Raw genomic sequence first — 18,531 nt, 5'->3', positions numbered from 1 at the left:
TAAGCCTATTCCAAACTTGACTGATTATAAACATGATTCCTGAGAAGAAGGCAGGAAAGAGGAACCCAGTTTGATTTGGATTGTGGCACTTAGGAGGAGATCCCACTCATATCGTACTGCTTCTGTCCTATTAGCCTGGTTGACTTTCTTCCCTGTTGATGATGGGTTAGAATCAGATAACAGGAACATCAGTGGGAGAAATCTCCCTTTAGTTCTCCTCCTCTTCTGTTCTTGATGAAAAAGAATAACCATCTGGTTCTTTTTTAGCATTTCTTTTTCCTGCTTAATAAATTATTCTTATTCCCCGTGTAGAATCCTTGGTGCTGGCTGAGCTTGGTGATTTCCTTGCAGACATTTCGTTACCTGCATAAACATCTGCAAGCAAACCACCAAGTTCAGAGAGCACAAAGGACCCCACAATTCAAGTCCTTATTATAGAGATTTTCTTCTATTGATCCCAAAATCTATTCCATTTCACCTGCCCGTAGAGACCAATGTCAGTTGCCTTTTAGTCTTGAAATGTTTCTCAAGGTTTGAGTTTCTGATTGATGCCATGTCCACCACACAGGTTTACAAACCTTTGAATGTTTACATAGCATTGATTGGCTTAGAAATTTGGTCTGATGAAGATAAGATTGAGGTCAACCCAACAGCAGGTGTCACTTTGAACCAGTTTTCAACATGGAGAGAATCAATTTTGCTGAAGCGCAAAAGGAATGATAATGCTCAGTTGCTCACGTATGTCTCATCATGGGGAAAGGGAATGGGGGTGGTCGGGAGTGGAGGATTTGGGGAAGGTTAGTACTTGCACAGAACCTCCAGTCTATGCTGCATTCTTTAAACCATGCATGAACTATGTTTCTGGATCAAAGCAAACCATTTTTTTGTAGATGAGAGCTGGTTTTGAGAAGTCTTTGAATGATTGCAGGTCAAAGTTTGGTTTCATTTCACCTGGATTTAAAATTGAAACTCCTATTCTATTATGGTTTGGCTGTACTTAACACATGCATTTTTAATCTGATTAAATGATGATTTGCTTCCTAGTCTGCACCAAATAAATGAACACTGGCATTATACAACAGATAAACAAGAATCAAGTAAAATAATAAAATAACTAATCTTGAGTAACACGTGTTTAGCAGGTTGTATAAATCTGTCATCTAGATCTTAATGCGATCTGGTTATAGAGGCAATGTGAGTTCAGCCTATATATTGTCATACAATTTATATGTTGGACCAGCAACAATTGTGTTGTGAGCAATCCTACAGGATATGTGCATAACAAATGGGTCTTATAAAATATATTAGAGGCTAGATGGAAGGCATATGAAAGTAAAAAGGGAGAGTATAAAAAATAGAAAAATTCCATTTTATTTTCCCCACAGATGTTGATTTGATTTGTTCCTCAGCTCACCTAGTCTTTAATAACACCATGGCTAAACTGATAGGAGAAATCAAATTATTAAAGAAATCTGAAATTTGGGGTTTTTACAGTACATGGGCTGGATTCACACAACATGCTAAACTGTCTCCCCATCTTAATGAAGGCTAACACCAGCCAAGCTTAGTATGCAGTGGAAATGCATCCTGAATACGTTTAACAGGCCTGCTTAGTTAAATGGCTTGTGTGAGTAGAGTCTAAAATGAATTCTAACACCCTGAAAACTGGAAGGAACTGAGGATGGGATTGGGGGTTTGCAAAAAGCCTAAGGGGTTACATATGCCCCAAGGCTACAGAGAGCGCTCCTGTCTTCTACAAATCTTTACCCCCCTTCTTCTTTCTTATAGGGGTATTAACTTCAGTGGACCAACCGTAGGACTGGCTTTTGTTGGTACCATGTGCAGTTCTTCGTTTTCTTCAGGAGTTGTTCAGGTTAGTAGAAAAGCTACCTGTTACTTGTTTGTGGTCAGTGAAAACACTTAATGCGGGAATAGCTTTATTACCAATAAAGACTATACTTACATTTGATCCACATCGTTTTCCTCCATCTTTACTTATGAATTTGACATCTCCAAACTGTAATTGCCAGGCTCAAGTTCGTAAATTGGGGACAACCTGATGTAATCCTTTAGCTTAAGGTTTCAGATAAACAGTATACTTTCTTAGTACTTTTCCATGTTAAAAACCAATTACTAGTAGCAAAATCTGTTGCCTATAAAAAAAAATCTGTTACCTATAAGTAGCCCAGTCTGGAGAAAGGTTCTTACTGCCTCCACTCCCTTTGAAGCTAGCTTTCTATTTACATCTCATTTTTTAACATGGACAAATAACTAATTCTTTTAATTAATTAAAAATAATAAATAATAAAAGACAGCTTTGTACTCCAGTGAGATAATGATGGAGGAAAGTTTCATCTCTAAGCTACTAAAAGGAAAGCTTTTGGTACACCTGGCTGCTTTAAAGAAAGAAACTACTTTTTGCAGGAAATCCTATCTCAGCTCTGCAAATTCTTATTTCCTTTTTCTAACTCTTTGATTTTTCATTAGAAAGTGCTGGAGCAAAGGTTTCAGCTCAGTGCTAGTAATAATTGAATTCACTTTTGGTTGCTTGGCGGATTAACAATAGACAAAGTGTTCTCTTGTTTTCAGGATCATAGCAATAACCCCATTGCTATTGGGGCAACAATGGCCCACGAGATGGGTCATAATTTTGGCATGAATCATGACAAAGATTTCTGTATTTGCAAGGATGAATCATGCATTATGATTGCCCAGCAAAGGTAAGGGCTCAGGAAAACTTTTAATGTCTTTCAAATCAAGCTATTTTCAAACAGTTGCAGTTAACAATAGTGTAAAGAAATAGCACAGGAAACAATAGTGTAAACAATAGTGTAAAGAAATAGCATAGGAAGCATAGCCCAAGAAACCAAATATTAATATCTACGATGGATAAAAGAGGAAACCAAGTTAGACTTTAAAGACTTTCCTAAAGCGGGAAGCAGAATGGGGAAAAAGTTATTCTGAACCAGGCAGCAGCAGGAAGAAAAAGATAAATTAGCATCCTTGGGGTTTTTCTACCTTGCCCCTTTATCAAGGTAGAAGATAGGTTACATCTCTGTCATATATTGCAGCCTGCTGAAATCAGCAGGTAATAACCAACTTACAACCATTTGTTTAGCAACCATTTGAAGTTACAATGGCACTGAAAAAAGTGACTTACGACTGCAGCAGCAACCATTGCAGCCTCCTCTCAGTGACCTGATCAAAATTTGGGGGCATGGCAACCAGCATGCATTTATGATGGTTGCAGCATCCTGGGTTCCTGTGGTTATCATTTCCTGACCTTCCCAGCTGTCTTCTGATAAGTCAACGGAGGAATCCTGATTTCTTAATGACAGTGTGGTTCACTTAAAAACTGCCTTGTTTACCAGTGGAAATTCTGATCCCAATTGTGGTCGTACATTGAGGATAACCTGCATTTTATTCCTAGTCCTTGTTTAGGCTCTACTTCACCAAGAAGAAAAAGGAAAAGGGGAAGGAAAAGGGGGAATGGAATGGAACAGAGTGGAGTGGAGTGGAGTGGAGAGGAGAGGAGAGAAGAGTTTTCAGGAATGGTCTATTGCAGGGGTGTCAAACTCAATTTCATCGAGGGCCACATCAGCATTGCGGTTGCCCTCAGGGGGCCGGGTGGGTGTGGCCTGGGTGGGCGTGGCCTACTGGGTGGGCATGGCTAGAGTGCGTATGGCCTACTGGGTGGGCGTGGCCAGCTCTACATCGTTGGCATCAAGGGTGCCTATGGGGGCCTGGGCAGGAGTGGGACAGATCTGAGGGTCTCTGGCAGAAGGAGGGTCTCTGGGCCAGGGCCAAGGCAGCGGGGGCCGTTCCCTCACTGTTTCCAGGATGGCTTCGGGGGCCACACGAAACCACTTCGTGGGCCAGATCCGGCCCCCGGGCCTTGTGTTTGACATGTCTGGTCTATTGCAAGACATCCAATTACCTTTTGTGTAAGATTTCTGTTGTCTCAGTGAACATGCCACCTATTGTCAAATTTCTGGTTTCTTCTGTCAAAGCCCTAGGACTTTGTGGCCTCATATTTGATGCAATGGCAATGCGCTCAGGAAGTATTGGCAATGCTATGTAACCTTTCCTGTCCTTACGGAAGGATTTCTGTGCGTCATGATTACTTTTTAATACTTCAAAACCACTTTCTGGTATTTTGTGCGGAAGGACTTGCTTAGAGAACAATTTTGCTCAATAAGCTCCACCTAATGGGTCTGGTGCAACTTTGACCTTGAGAGAAGGCCATGCGGCCTCTTTAATGGGTACCAGCAGATGATCTTTGTGTTCTTGCTTTCACCCTCTTCCTTGAGGGCCAATGATTATATTCCTAATGATTTGCAATATTCCTAATGATTTGTAATAGGAAGGTGCTTGGGAGGACTTATGATGCCATCTTTGCATCCCTTTCAGTATGCACTTTCAGAACCTAGTGGCAAGTTGCTGATATTATGACCTTTTCAACAAAAGAAGTCCAATAAGTATATTAATGCTCCCTTTGCCTTAAAAGATTCACATGTTATAAAAAGTACAAGCCTTTTTTCTCCAAAAGAAGAAAAGAAAAAGAGGGTGAAGATTCCACTGTTTTCCCTTCAGTTATATTAATGCTCCCTCTTCTTTATCACATCAGCAACATCACTGTATTATTTCCAGGGTCCCCCAGAGAGGCTGACTAAAAACGAAAATGAAAGGCAGCCCACTCAAACACAAGAAGTTGCTTAAGCAACTAACAACACATGGAGTTCTTATTGCAAATTCATTTTGTTAAAAAAAGAAAAAAACCCCAGTGGAATTAAAACTAAGGGGGCATAATCTGGGAGTAAGATCAAGGGGTACAAAGAGTTGTTAGCTTTAGAGAAAAATCACTCCATTTGTTCATTAGCCATTCTTTTCTATCTTACATGTTTTTGCAATGAATTCTGTTCCTGGTCCAAATATGGATGATGTCATGATCTTATATTGGTTCACTTTTACAGCTACAAACCTCCCCGGGAGTTCAGTTCTTGTAGTTTCCAGGATTATGAGAAGTATATCATGAGTGAAACCCCACAATGCATTATCAACAGACCCTTGAACAAAGATATACTTACACCTCCAGTTTGTGGGAATGACTTTGTGGAGGAGGGAGAAGAATGTGACTGTGGCTCTCCAAAGGTATGCTTTTTTTAATTATTAACAATGATGTTTCCACGAAGTTTCTCAAAAATAGGAAGCCTTGCAAAATCATCTGTTTTTCTAGCTAGTATGAGCCATCCAACAGGTTGGTTTGTGAATGACATAGGTTTGTGTCCTTTATGAACATGCATGTATGCATGCAGTGGTTTCTTGGATTTGGGAAATCACTTGTAGAGGAATGGAGAACTGATATCCTGCTTACATTTTAGGAAGACAACACATTTTAAAAAATGGATGATTTATCACTCCAAGAAAATCCTTCACTATTGAAAACCCCTACTTTGTTGACATGGACACATTACTTTATTAACATGGCCACATTATTTGTCTCCACTATTTTCTTGAGCTGCTTCCTCCCAGAATGTGATCTTCAATCTCTGCTTTCAACATGTAGTCCTAACTGGGGTATCTCAATGTTCTGTTTAGGCCAGGTACTCTTCAGCATCTTTATAAATGATCTAGATGAAGAGATAGAAGAGAAACTCATTAGATTTGCAAATGACAAGGAATAGCCAACAGTTTAGAAGATAGGCTCAAGAACTAGAAGGATCTAGACAGACCTGGATCCTACCCAACAAAATGTAGTTCAGTGGCACAAAAAGTAAGGTTTACACTTGGGCAAGGTACCTGTCTCAACAGCAATAACTTTGAGAAGGATCTAGGAGTCCTAATGGACAACCACCTAAGTATTAGCCAGCACCGTGCTGCAGGTGCCAAAAAAAACCAATGCAGTCCTATGCTGCATTAACAGAGGAATAGTATCAAGATCATGTGAGGTATTAGTACCACTATATACTGGCATGGTAACACCATACTTGGAATACTGCATCCAGTTCTGATCAGCACAATGCAAAAAATGTGTTGAGACTTTAGAAAGTGTGCAGAAAAGAGCAACAAAGATGATAAGAAGTCAAGAGGCTAAAACATATGATGAACAGTTGTAGGAGCTGGATATGTCTAGTCTAAGGAAGAGAAGGACTAGGGTGACATGATAGTGGTCCTACAATATTTAAGAGGCTGTCACAAAGAAAAGGGGAACAACTATTCTCCAAAGCACTTGAGGGCAAGACAAGAAGTAATGGATGGAAACTTATCAAATAGAGATCCAACCTAGAATTTCCTGACCATGTGAACAATTAATCAGTGCAGTGATTTGTGTTTAGAAGTTGTGGGTGCTCCATCACTGGAGGTTCTTTAGAAAAGATTAGACAGCCATTTGTCTGGAATGGCATAGGGTCTCCTCCTTAGGCAGTGGGTTGGACTAAAAGATCTAGTAATTTTACACACCAACAATAATTTAGTAAAATTTTCTCCTTAGATTGTTAAATGGAATCAATGGTAATTGTGTAATGGTCTGTGACAATGTCCTTGAGAGACCCAAGGAGGACGAACAGACTAGGTAGTCATTAGATAAGAAGTAGCTTAGCCTGTAGAAGCAATGGGGCATGGCAAACATCTCAAGAGGAACACCTCCCACCTATTTTCTTGGACTATAAAGATGAGAGGGGAGAAATGTACTTTTCAGGCTTGAGAGATTCAATTATTGTAACCTTACAATGAAGGTAGCGTTAATATTCATGGTTGCTGCTTCTTCTCGAAGTAGCTGAGTAGAAAATCACGAGTAGAAAATTCCTCAGATTAAGCAAGAGGCTGCAGGCTATGTGGCCTTCACAATTAGGAGATGAGGATGTTTTTTATTTGTTTTATTCTTTTCACACCAGAAATATCAGATAATGTTTCTTTTAGATATGCCTTCATCTGTTTGTAATAACAAACGCTCAGATGGTCACATTCATGTGGTAGCATGAATCCATAAGAGGGAGCAGAATACCAGTTTATTTGGTAGTTCTCCTCTTCAAAATAGACCAGTTAAAAGAGACCAGCAGAAAAGCTCAGAATGTCGTTTGATATGTTTGGTTTTCAGGAATGTAAAAATGATTGCTGCGATGCTACAACCTGTAAACTGAAACCTGGGGCAAAGTGTGGACATGGGGAATGTTGCGAGGAATGCCAGGTAAGTCTTGTTTATTTTTTAACACCAGGAGAGATTTTACCCTGCTCCTTCCTAGTCACATGAAAATGTGATATTTCCTGGCTGCTTTAACCTTATTCCCATCCCTTCTTCCAGTTTATTGAATCCTTATCAACATACCCATAGGGAGGACAATTTAACAATATTTCAGCCTTGTCTCAGTCTAAAGTATACCTGCTGTTTCATTTGGATTCACTTCTGTGAAAATAATATATATATATTTCTTTGACTGAGTTTGCATGGAAACCCAATTTAAAAGAGTTTAACTCCAAAAAGGGGTTAAAACACAGTACTGCAGCGTTGTGGGGGGAGCCCAAAGGAGCATGCAGGCATGGTGTTGATTGGTGCTATGAAATTTTTTCCTTATTCCTTTATCAACTAACTGAACAGGGTTTAATTATTTTTGCCTCCTTAAATATTTTTTATAATTTTTTAAGGTTTTTAATTTTAAAATTTGAACTCTAGCATTTTAATTTGTATGTAGTATTTAATATTTTAATTTTTAGGGTTTTTCTTTGACAGAGATGGGCAGTTTGCTAAATAAATAAATACATACATACATACATACATACATACATATATACAATGTTTGATGCCTGGTTCCTGGGTTTTTTTTGGGAAATTCTAACTGACCATCTGATAATGCTATGACATTACTAAGGACCATTTTTGGCACTTATTTTTTTTTTCTCTGAGACTTTTGGGGTGCAGAAAACCTCTAGAAATCAAATTACTTTCTTTCCCACCAGTAAGTTCTCCGACTGCTCCCCAAAACTTTAAATTCAGTTATTTTGGTAGCACAAGTTCTTTGTTCCTTCTGTACAGTTGACTCTGTAATGAACATTTTCAACAGAGGGATCCAAAACATCTTGATATTTCCATACTTCCATCACAAGCCAAGACTCACAGCAACAGAAAGCGGGCACATTTTTTTTCCCCATCACATGCCTCGCTTGGTAATCCTTATGTCGTGGAGGCTGTGAAATGTGTTGTGAATCATTTATTTATTTTATTTTTTATTTTATTTCCATTTATATCCCGCCCTTCTCCGAAGACTCAGGGCGGCTTACAAGCTTAGCAGTAGCCTTCATTCTATGTATATGCCTGCTTATTAGGGCTTTCACACACACATCCCCCAAGCGACATTATTACAAAGTCAGCTTATTGCCCCCAACAATCTGGGTCCTCATTTTACCTACCTTGGAAGGATGGAAGGCTGAGTCAACCTTGAGCCTGGTGGGAATCATGGTTTGGCTCTTTGATCTCTGCTCTTAAAGAGTGATAGCTGGGAATATTTTTCATTCTCACCCACAGCTTAAGAAAGCAGGAGCAGTGTGTCGGGTAGCAAAACATGACTGTGACTTGCCCGAACTGTGCACTGGCCAGTCTGCTCAATGTCCTTTGGATCGCTTCCGTGTGAATGGACACCCATGCCAAAACAACCAAGGTTACTGCTACATGGGGAAGTGTCCCACCTTGGCAAACCAATGTATTGATCTCTGGGGGCCAGGTAAGTCAACCTTAGGGTTTCACAATTGTGGTATTATAAAAGACTAAGACAGTCATTGCCTTAATCAAAGGTATTTTTTCTTTTTTATCCATAGTAAATCATCATTTCATTTCTGTTCTATTTGTGCTTTGTGGAAATGGAATAATTTTTTCAAGATGAAATTCTTTCTTTGGTGGCTTTAGAGCCCAGCCCTCCAGATCTTTTGGTTTAAAGCTCCAAACATCCTTGGAGAACCTGGCCAGTGGTTAAAGATGATAGCAATTGTAGACCAGAAATCTGAAGAAGACTGCCTTTGGGAAGGATGCATTTCCAAATCGCACAAAGATCTCTCTCTGTCTGTGTCTGTCTCTGTCTCTGCCTGTCTCTCTCTCTCTCTCTGTGCATGCACACCATAGCATGCACATTCTATATTATAGCAACAGCTGAAAACTATTCTCCAATATTCCTTGTGTGAAATCAACTGGTATTATGAAACAAGCCAATACTACCGGAGAATCACAAACAATAACATCAAGAACCTGTCATATGTTTAGAGTTTTATCCATCTAGCTTTGTTCTTCTATAAGTTAATTAGGGTCACTGACTGACCCATCACTTTTCACTGTTCTCAATCAGAGATAATGGAGATTGAAAATGGGATTGTCTGCTAAAAATATTCAAACCCTGAGATTAAAATTTTCTTTACATATGGCATAATACTTAAATAAACAGGGGTTGAGGGATGTGATTCTTGTCACCCGCTCATAGAACAAAGTTGGAAGGGACCTTGGAGGTTTTCTAGTCTCTTTTTGTCATTCTGGACAAGTGGTTGTCCAATCTCTTCTTGAAATCCTCTAGTGATTGAGCGCCCACAAACCTTTGGAGGCAAGCTGTTCCATGAATAATTCTTCTCACGTCTCACTGTCCTTAATTCTGGGTTGCTTCTCTCTTTGTCTTGCCCTCTATGACAGCCCCTCAAATATTGGAAGATTGCTATCATGTCACCCCTAATTCTTCATAGTTCCCGTAGCCATTTATTGTACAATTTAGCCTCCAGACCCCTGATCATCTTTGTTGCTCTTCTCTGCGCTCTTTCTAGGGTTTCAGCAACTTTCTTCTATCACGTTGACCAAAACTGGTTGTAGTATTGTATGAGATAGTGAATACTTCATGCATAATGAGGATTAGATAAGGGATGGGTTACAAAATATTGGGTCATAAATAAGAGAACATTAACTAAATTATTTGGAACTCCTCTGAGATGTCTTAAGCCATTCTTTATCCTGCTGGCATGTTACACACTCAGGTGTTTGTGTTTCTTCCTCACTCCCTCTAATAGGTGGAAAAGTGGCTGCAGATTCCTGTTTTACAATCAACGAGAAAGGGGTTTATTACGGCCACTGTGGAAAAGCAAGTGGCACATATATTCCATGTAAACCAAAGTAAGCAGTCTAAATTATTTCCTGCTGTGATGATGATGATATCCTGTAAGGGTAATATAAGAAATATTTTCAGGTCCACATCTGTGGGAACCTGATTCTATCATTTCACTGAAACAACAGAAATATGAGTCAATTTCTGAATGGCTTATTTTTCCTGTGTTTTCCACCTTGGGTTACAAGATGGAGCAAAAGTGGGGTATAAAAGGAGACCACGAGAAAGTGCCCTTTGAAAGATTGTGTGACAAAGGGCAGGAAGTCCTCAACTTGCAATCAGTCACAGTTTTAACACTGAAAGTGACTTACAACTGGTCCTAGCATCCCTATAGTCATGTGATCAAAACTCAGGTGCTTGTTAACCAACATGAGGCTTGCAGTGTGCTGAGGTCACATGATCACCATTTTCCGTCTTCCCAGCCAGCTTCCAATAAGCAAAGTCAATGGGGAAAGTTGGGTTTGCATGACAACTCTGTGATTCACTTATCAACCATGGCAGAAAGGTTATAAAATTGAGTTTGACTCACTTAACAACTGCTTTGTTTAGCAATGGAAATTCTGGTCTCAGTTGTTGTCATAAGTCATGGACTACTGCACAATCAACCTTTCTCTCTGGGCTGACACCACCCAGAGAGACAACAGTAGTTTGTTTCAATCTTATTGAATAAGTCCTGGTTGGCTGAGTTTAGGAATTGCATTTAGTTATAAACCATGATTTAGAAACCACAATGGCTAGATTTACACCACAAGTTGAATCCAAATCAAACAATAAGCCACAGTTTCTTTTAGTGACATGTGTAAACCGGATCCTGCCTTTTAGACAGTTTACACTCTGTACCCTTTTTCCCCCTACTAAAACAAGGGCAGTACTTATTTAAATCTTTTATTTATTTTTCTTATTTTTGAAATGGAATAATGGCCATTTTTCAGGGCAATCTCTCTCTCTAATATTTAACGCTGCTGCCCCAACCTTTAGATTTCAACTCACATGAGAGAATTATGGGAACGTTAGGCTAGAGGTTGGAAAAATTAAGCCTCCTGAATCTGCTTTAGAAGTTTTCCAGGTAGATAACAGATACTGTACATTTCCTGTCCGAAGAAAAGAATTCTGCCTCAAACTATTTTCACCCTCAAAAATAAGGAAACCACATGAACTAGTTAGAAATACAGAAACTGTGTTTTTCTATTTCCCCTCCCCCCAAAAAAACCTTTAAAACACTTCTTGAGATTTTTTTTAAGGTAAAGGTAAAGGTTCCCCCGCACATGTGTGCTAGTCGTTTCCAACTCTAGGGGCTGGTGCTCATCTCTGTTTCAAAGCCGAAGAGCCAGCGCTTGTCTGAGGACGTCTCCGTGGTCATGTGGCCACCATGACTAGACGCCAGAGGCGCATGGAACGCTGTTACCTTCCCACCGTAGTGGTCCCTATTTTTCTACTTGCATTTTTACGTGCTTTCGAACTGCTAGGTTGGCAGAAGCTGGGATGAGTAACAGGTGCTCACTCTGTTACGTGGCACTCGGGATTCGACCCGCCAAAATGCCGACCTTCTGATCGGCAAGCTCAGCGTCCTAACCCACTGAGCCACCGCGTTCACTTTTTTTTAGTTATCTCTTAAATCCAACCAAGTTCATTTTGAGGCTGAGGAAACTTCAGGTCATCCAGGTGTAATTTAAAATAAGGTTAATTCAAGAATGATTGATCTTTGCAAATGAGCAAAGGATCCATTCTTGTTAATTAGAAGGAAGTGACTGTTTCTTTTTCAGGGATCTAAAATGTGGCAAGTTATACTGCATAGGTGGTTCAAAAATGCCCTCAGCCGGAAGCCTGGTGACATTTGAATCATGCAAAGGCAGCTTTCCGAGAGGAGATGCAAAAGATGTTGGAATGGTTGATCCTGGAACAAAATGTGGAGAAGGAATGGTTAGTAAAATATTGCTTCTCATCTGTGGGCTGTAAGGGGTAATCAGTAAAAATAATTTCGTAATGGATCTTGCTGAAAGATGGTTTAGATTTTCTATACTACAGTGAATCTATGTAAAAGAAAAAAAATCCATCTAGCCTTGTTTTTGTTTTATTATTTTGTTTTTCCTTCAAACAACAACCACAACAAATCATCAATAGCAATAGCACTTAGACTTATATATCGCCCCACAGTGCTTCAAGCATTCTCTGGGCAGTTTAGAATGTCAGCACATATCTCCCAACAATCTGGCTCCTCATCTTACTGACCATGGAAGGATGGAAGATTGAGTCAACCTTGAGGCCCATCAGGATTGAACTCCAGGCTGTGGGCAGAGTTAGCCCATAGTACTGCATTCTAATCCCCATGCCAGCAGGGTTCCTCAGCCTGGCTTTGTCAGAGTGTTATGCTTCTCCGTTGCAGCACTTTCTGGACAGACTGTCAAAGAGACAGTCCTTTCTCTTCACTTGTAGATATTTCCACAGGGAAGATGGAACAGAGATGAGAAAAATCAGGACAGTGCTGGTTGTGACCTAAAGCAAGGGTCCCCAACCCCCAGTCTGTGGACCAGTACTGGGCTGCATCATGCTAGCAACCGGTCTGCACAAACAAGCAAAGCCCCATCCACAGGATGCAGGCAACATACAAAACCATGCACTCTCCGATCCATGGAAAAACTTCTCTCTATGTAACCGGTCCCTGGTGCCCAAAAGGTTGGGGACCTCTGACCTAAAGGACATCAGTTCAATGAAGCCACTTAGAAGTGCCGAAGCAATCCCAAAGCTTATCTTAAAGGATCAGGAATCACTTCCCCCTGTATTTTTTACACAATATAGAACTTGGAATAAGTTTACTGAATATCCTGGTTTTGTTCTAGAGATTGACAGAGTTTAGTTGTGTAGGAAACTGCTGTCTTACTCTGTTGATAATCTCATTTTTTGACTTTCAGGTCTGCAACAACGGGCAGTGTATTGAGATAGAAGCAGCTTACAGATCGACCAACTGTTCACTCAAATGCACAGGACACTCTGTAAGTATTTTGTATTCTGTATTCTGGCTGAAGTATTCTCCCTGCTCTTTTGTAGGCTTTAAGACTGTTCTGCTTAGGGATTGGCCTATAGAAAGCTTACAGGTAATGCTCGACTTAGAACAGTTCATTTAGTAACCGTTCAAAGCTACACTGGGATTTTTAAAGAGTGACTTATGACCGTTTCCCACACTTACGACTGTGGTAGCATCCCCGTGGTCACGTGATCAAAATTCAGATGCTTGGCAACTGACTCATGTTTATGACCATTGCTGTGTCCCAGGGGTCACATGATCCCCTTCTGAGACCACCTGACAAAGTCAACGAGGAAGCCAGATTCACTTAAACCATGTTACTAACTTAACAATTTCAGTGATTCACTTAACAACCATGGCAAGAAAGAAAAGTTGTAATAGAGGGCAAAACTCATTTAACAAACATTTCACTTAACAATAGAAATATTGGGCTGAATTGTGATCATAAGTTGAGGTGTACCTGTACTCTTATTCAGCACATATATTTGGCGATTTCACTTTTTCTTTCACAGTATTCTCTGCTCCTCTTTGTTCTTCTGGTTTTCTCCAGTGTGGTTTCTTTGTTTCACTGGTTCCTTTTATCACACCCCACTGTCCATCAGTCTGGGTTTTCTAGACCAGACATGTCAAACACAAGGCCCGGGGGCCAGATCCGGCCCGCGAAGTGGTTTCATGCAGCCCGCGAAGCCATCCTGGAAACAGGGAGGGAACGGCCCCCACTGCCTTGGCCCTGGCCCAGAGACCCTCCTTCTGCCAGAGACCCTCAGATCTGTCCCACTCCTGCCCAGGCCCCCATAGGCACCCTTGATGCGAACGATGTAGAGCTGGCCACGCCCACCCAGTAGGCCATACGCACTCTAGCCACACCCACCCAGTAGGCCACGCCCACCCAGGCCACACCCACCTGGCCCCCTGAGGGCAACTGCAATGCTGATGTGGCCCTCAATGAAATTGAGTTTGACACCCCTGTTCTAGAACAATGCAGATGTTGCTCCCTGAAAATAAGCCATGCTTTTTTTATATATATTGGCATACATTTGAAGCATCTGCAAATAATTCACTAGAGTGTATTTGTAAATGTTCTTATGATGATGTTGACATCTGTGTCTAAATATTTCTGTTATACTAAAAAGAAAATGAGTATTATTATGATTGTTATAGATTAGGTAAAACCTTTAAGTGTATGTGTATATGTATAATTTACATAATTTCCTTTTTACTCTTTTCTTTTTTCTGTGGTATTGTTCTCTTTTTCCTTTGTTCTGTTTTATTAAACAAATAAAGACCACCCATTTACCCCCCAAAAGTGCTTTCCAGAATCCTTGATGCTAAAAAAATATTGCAGTTTTTTTCTGTACATTTTAATAGAACTTAGAAAGAGATGATCCTCTGTCATAAGTTGGAATAGTCAAATACCAATAAATCAAATGAGAATGTCCCCTCTCTTATGGCCTTTGAGGTATCACAAAGATCTGGCACTTTCAGAAGGTTTTTGAGGACTAAAGGTAGAGCCAACCAACACCAAAATTATTTGTTTATTGTATTGAATTATATTGTTCTACCTCATCATTTTTGAATTAACATCATTGGGCTATTTTAATTTTGGTACACTTTGATAGAGTCTGATTGGAATGGGGGAGTAAGCAAACTAGATGGATGGGTGGATGGAAGGAAGGAAGGAAGGAAGGCTAGTAAACAGAGGTCTATTTGCTCTAAGTTAATATTTTCCTGATAGCTTTGAGCATCACAGGAAATCTCAAAGCTTGATTTCGTTCTTTTCATCCTGCTGTCCTGTAGAAGTTCTTTGACCAAAGTTCTCCTAATTTCAAAAAAGAAACACTTTGTCCATGCTGGGCTGTTGTTAGACTTAGTCTAATAACTTAGTTGACCCCCAAATTCAAGAATAGTGACTTGGCTGTTTAGATGGCCTTTGGGACTAAACAGTCCCAACAGCTTTGGTAGAAACCCTTAATTTCTTTTTCTGTGTGGGATGTTTTAAATGGATTTCCATTCTTTTGTCTGCCTAATTTGGATGAGTTTTATGTTTCAATACTTTCCAGTTTCTTTGGACTTCATAAAAATGCAAGGGAAATGTTGACTGCTTGTTTTTCCTTGTATTTGTTTCGAAGATTAATACTGCTCTCTTGGCTATCCTAGGTGTGTGACCATGAACTTCAGTGCCAGTGCAAAGAAGGATCAGCACCACCTCACTGTGATGACCCAACAGGAAATAATTGTGAGTTAATACAGGGGAGTAGTTGTCTTTACCCCCCCTCCCAAGAACCTAATTAGATAAATTCTGGGGACCTAAAAAGATTTTTGTGTGTGGATTGTCCTAATAACATTTGCTACTCCACCTGCAAATGCTAATTCTAGACAATTTGGAAATCTTTCTTTTCTCAGTAGATTTCATAGAAAATGTACCACAGTAGGATGTCTTCGTAAGAAAGCAGGAAATGATGGATGGAACTCTTTTTAGCTGGTCAGAAGTAGGGTATGGTTTTTAAAAAGGGAAATTGGTTGCTGCAAGAGTGTAATTGAAGCTTGGCCCACTTTCACATCGATTCAAATGGGTGGAGCTTCAATTTTACCATCATAACCACCAATATATATTTTTGACCATGACCATGACATCCCTCTAATGTAGCCTTCTTCAACCTTTCTGGCTCTGTGGACCAGCAGCAGCAGCCGCCAATGGGGGTGGGGAGAGGGGATGGTTTTGTGCACGGGCCCACTGCTTATGCAAATGGAGCTTTGTGTGCTTGCCTACTGCATGAGTCGCCTGTCTCCCAACGAGCCAGGTCCTGGTACCGGTCCACAGACCCGTGGTTGGGGACCCCTGCTCTAATGGATATCCCTCTTCTCCCATCTCCTGAATATTTTTTATTGTGGATAAAATATATATGGAGAGAATCCATCTGATCATAAAATTTTAAGGTTCTATTTATTATTTTTTATGAAGATTAGTGATATGCCATTATGAACTTTCCATAAATGATAAATCAGTTCCTCTGTGAGTTATTCCATTTTATTATAAAAATAATTGTAATGGTCATTTCTGTACCCAAACTAATTCCCTATTATTCCTTTTTCTGATTTTCATAATTGTCTAAGTAATTTTCATTAATTCCATATTGTAAGTTATAAAGGATCATCTCTAAATGACATAGCCTCAGTTCATACAGTAGAAACGATCCACATTAATTTAGGACTAACTAATTGCATGGGAAAGGGGATTTATTTTAATTTTAGATAGGTTAAATAATCCAGATTTGAATTAGCATTTGATATCTCAGTTTTTGTATTATTATATAGCACTGGGTATCGTTAACTATCAGCAAACTATACTTTAATTGGAAATTTTATTTTTAATCTCACTGTGCACATGAAATTAAGAGAGAAAGGAAAAAATAAGTTTAAGTCTATTTACAATTTCTTTAACTATGGATAGCAAGATTATGATTAATTTAAAGCTACCTAATAGTGAAAGTCCAAGTATACTGTATATTTAAGAGATGATAGTTTGCTTTCTTAATTATCCTGATACATCCATTTACATGACTATCTTGGAAGTAAGTTGGACCTTCCTTGAACCAGTTATTAACCAATATGGGAACTGTAGTCCCAACACATCTAAAGGTAATGGAGTAGGGTTAGACTGTGTTAGTCTTAAAGGATGATCACTAGTTAAAGTAATTCATGAAATGACATTTATATTCCTTGTCTTCCTAGGTTAAATTTCATGTCCAGAGTTGATTCTGAGCTGGGTGGCACCTAAATTGAATAAATAAATACTTTCTAGCCAATTCTCAACAGGGGCTCTTATTGCATGGATAAGAAATGCCAGAGCTTGGAGCAATATAATTTTCAATTGATTCTCTCTATGTTTGTTTCATCAACATAACTTTAACTCTCTTCATAGCCTTTTCTCTTTATCTCTTTAGATATCATCATCATTGTTGTGGTTGTGGTAATAATTTTAGTAGTCACGGCCATCATCCTTGCAGTTCTCTTCGGCTGCTACATTTTAAAGAAGAAACAAAATGACAGGTGAAGATTTTCTCAGCCAGGTTTCTTTTAAGTGGGGGTGGGGTGGGAATTACTAGGCAACCTGAGTGCCAGAAAACAGTAGTGGTGGGTTCTCCTGACTTAATTGAGAGGATGAACGTATACTGACTTGGAAAAAGCTGTAGAAAGTGGATATTCGGTTCAGGAAATCTTGCACTGAAGTTACTGAAAGAACTGGATTATACTATATATGTACAAAACAAGTTCTAGGATATTGATGTTGACTTTGGTGTTGGGTATAGTTCAGAATACTATCCTGATTATAATAGCCTATTCTTTTATGGCAGCATTCACAAAAGTGCCACTGCAGCCACAAATCCTTCTTTCTCTGGTCCAGATCAGAAGAGGAAACAACATCCTAGTCCAGTGTCCAATGATTCAGAGGTGAGAGGTCAAATGGGCTGCCTGAGCAGAATAAAACCCTGAAATACAAACCATTTTATAAAATGTTTTATCGATGGGCTTCATAACAGGGCATAAGAACAATGGTTCCCCAGTGGCAGTTTAAGGAACTGGGGTGGGTTTAGAGGCTCTTCACCCCATGCTCAATGCCTACAGCAAGAAATGAGAGGTTGAAACTGTGCTAAACTGGTCAAAGGCCAAAACAGTGTAGTGAAAAGAATATGGGAGCTTTTCATAAACACAGAGACAAACTATTTGCATTTTTTATTTCTTATAGACAGGGGAAATGTTGTCATTGTTGCTGTGATTGTAAGATAAGGTCAATCAACCAATTATAGTTTAAGACGCAACACAACTCTTTGTTGTTTTCAAAAACAAGAATAACACAATTGCTATAAATACTGAACTATCATTTGCAAAATAAACTCAATAAAATGTGTTTGCAAAGAAAGCAAGCCACAAAATAATTAAGGTTAACCTTAAGAGAATTCTGTACGTGTGTGGAAGTGCACCTAGTAGGCTTCTAACTCATATGTCTAAGTGTTTGAAGATCTTGGCTTTAAAAATGTTTTAGGTATACTCAAACAGTTTGTTTCTTCCTTTCAGATAAATTCTTCTAGATTTCTCCTCCCAATTTCATCCCAAGCAAATACACCAGAGGTCCATGTTGTAAGTAGAATTTAATGGAATAATTCTTGCATATGAGTCTAAAGCAGTCTTTATTTAACAAACGAAATAAATACATTTCACAAAGCAAATAAAATATGGTGTGTATTGTGCACTGGTGTGAATAAATGTATACATTATCCTGAGTCAAATAAGTTTTATTTTGTTTCATATTAGCATGATCTGTGGATCACATTATTGTGGCTTATCAATCATGGTTTATGGTTTAATGCAAACTAAGCATCG

General features: G+C 39.4%; 1 protein-coding gene across 1 annotated transcript in view; it reads left to right on the top strand.

Annotated features, from left to right (window-relative positions):
- LOC308671397 (zinc metalloproteinase-disintegrin-like NaMP) overlaps positions 1-18,531 on the top strand; it is a 47,428-nt gene that overhangs the window by 22,083 nt on the left and 6,814 nt on the right. Inside the window, exons 9-21 of the mRNA XM_081333550.1 lie at positions 569-738; positions 1,789-1,873; positions 2,590-2,720; positions 4,974-5,151; positions 7,097-7,186; positions 8,519-8,714; positions 10,033-10,135; positions 11,891-12,047; positions 13,037-13,117; positions 15,307-15,385; positions 17,094-17,199; positions 17,505-17,601; positions 18,226-18,288. Coding sequence (XP_081189676.1) covers positions 569-738; positions 1,789-1,873; positions 2,590-2,720; positions 4,974-5,151; positions 7,097-7,186; positions 8,519-8,714; positions 10,033-10,135; positions 11,891-12,047; positions 13,037-13,117; positions 15,307-15,385; positions 17,094-17,199; positions 17,505-17,601; positions 18,226-18,288 — 1,536 coding nt within the window. The remainder of the gene's footprint in view (positions 1-568; positions 739-1,788; positions 1,874-2,589; positions 2,721-4,973; positions 5,152-7,096; positions 7,187-8,518; positions 8,715-10,032; positions 10,136-11,890; positions 12,048-13,036; positions 13,118-15,306; positions 15,386-17,093; positions 17,200-17,504; positions 17,602-18,225; positions 18,289-18,531) is intronic.

The sequence above is a fragment of the Vipera berus genome (genome assembly GCF_964194415.1).
Source record: "Vipera berus genome assembly, chromosome: 8".
Taxonomy (NCBI): domain Eukaryota; kingdom Metazoa; phylum Chordata; class Lepidosauria; order Squamata; family Viperidae; genus Vipera; species Vipera berus.
The sequence above is the reverse complement of the archived record's forward strand: the minus strand, read 5'-3'. Positions and strand labels throughout refer to the sequence as shown.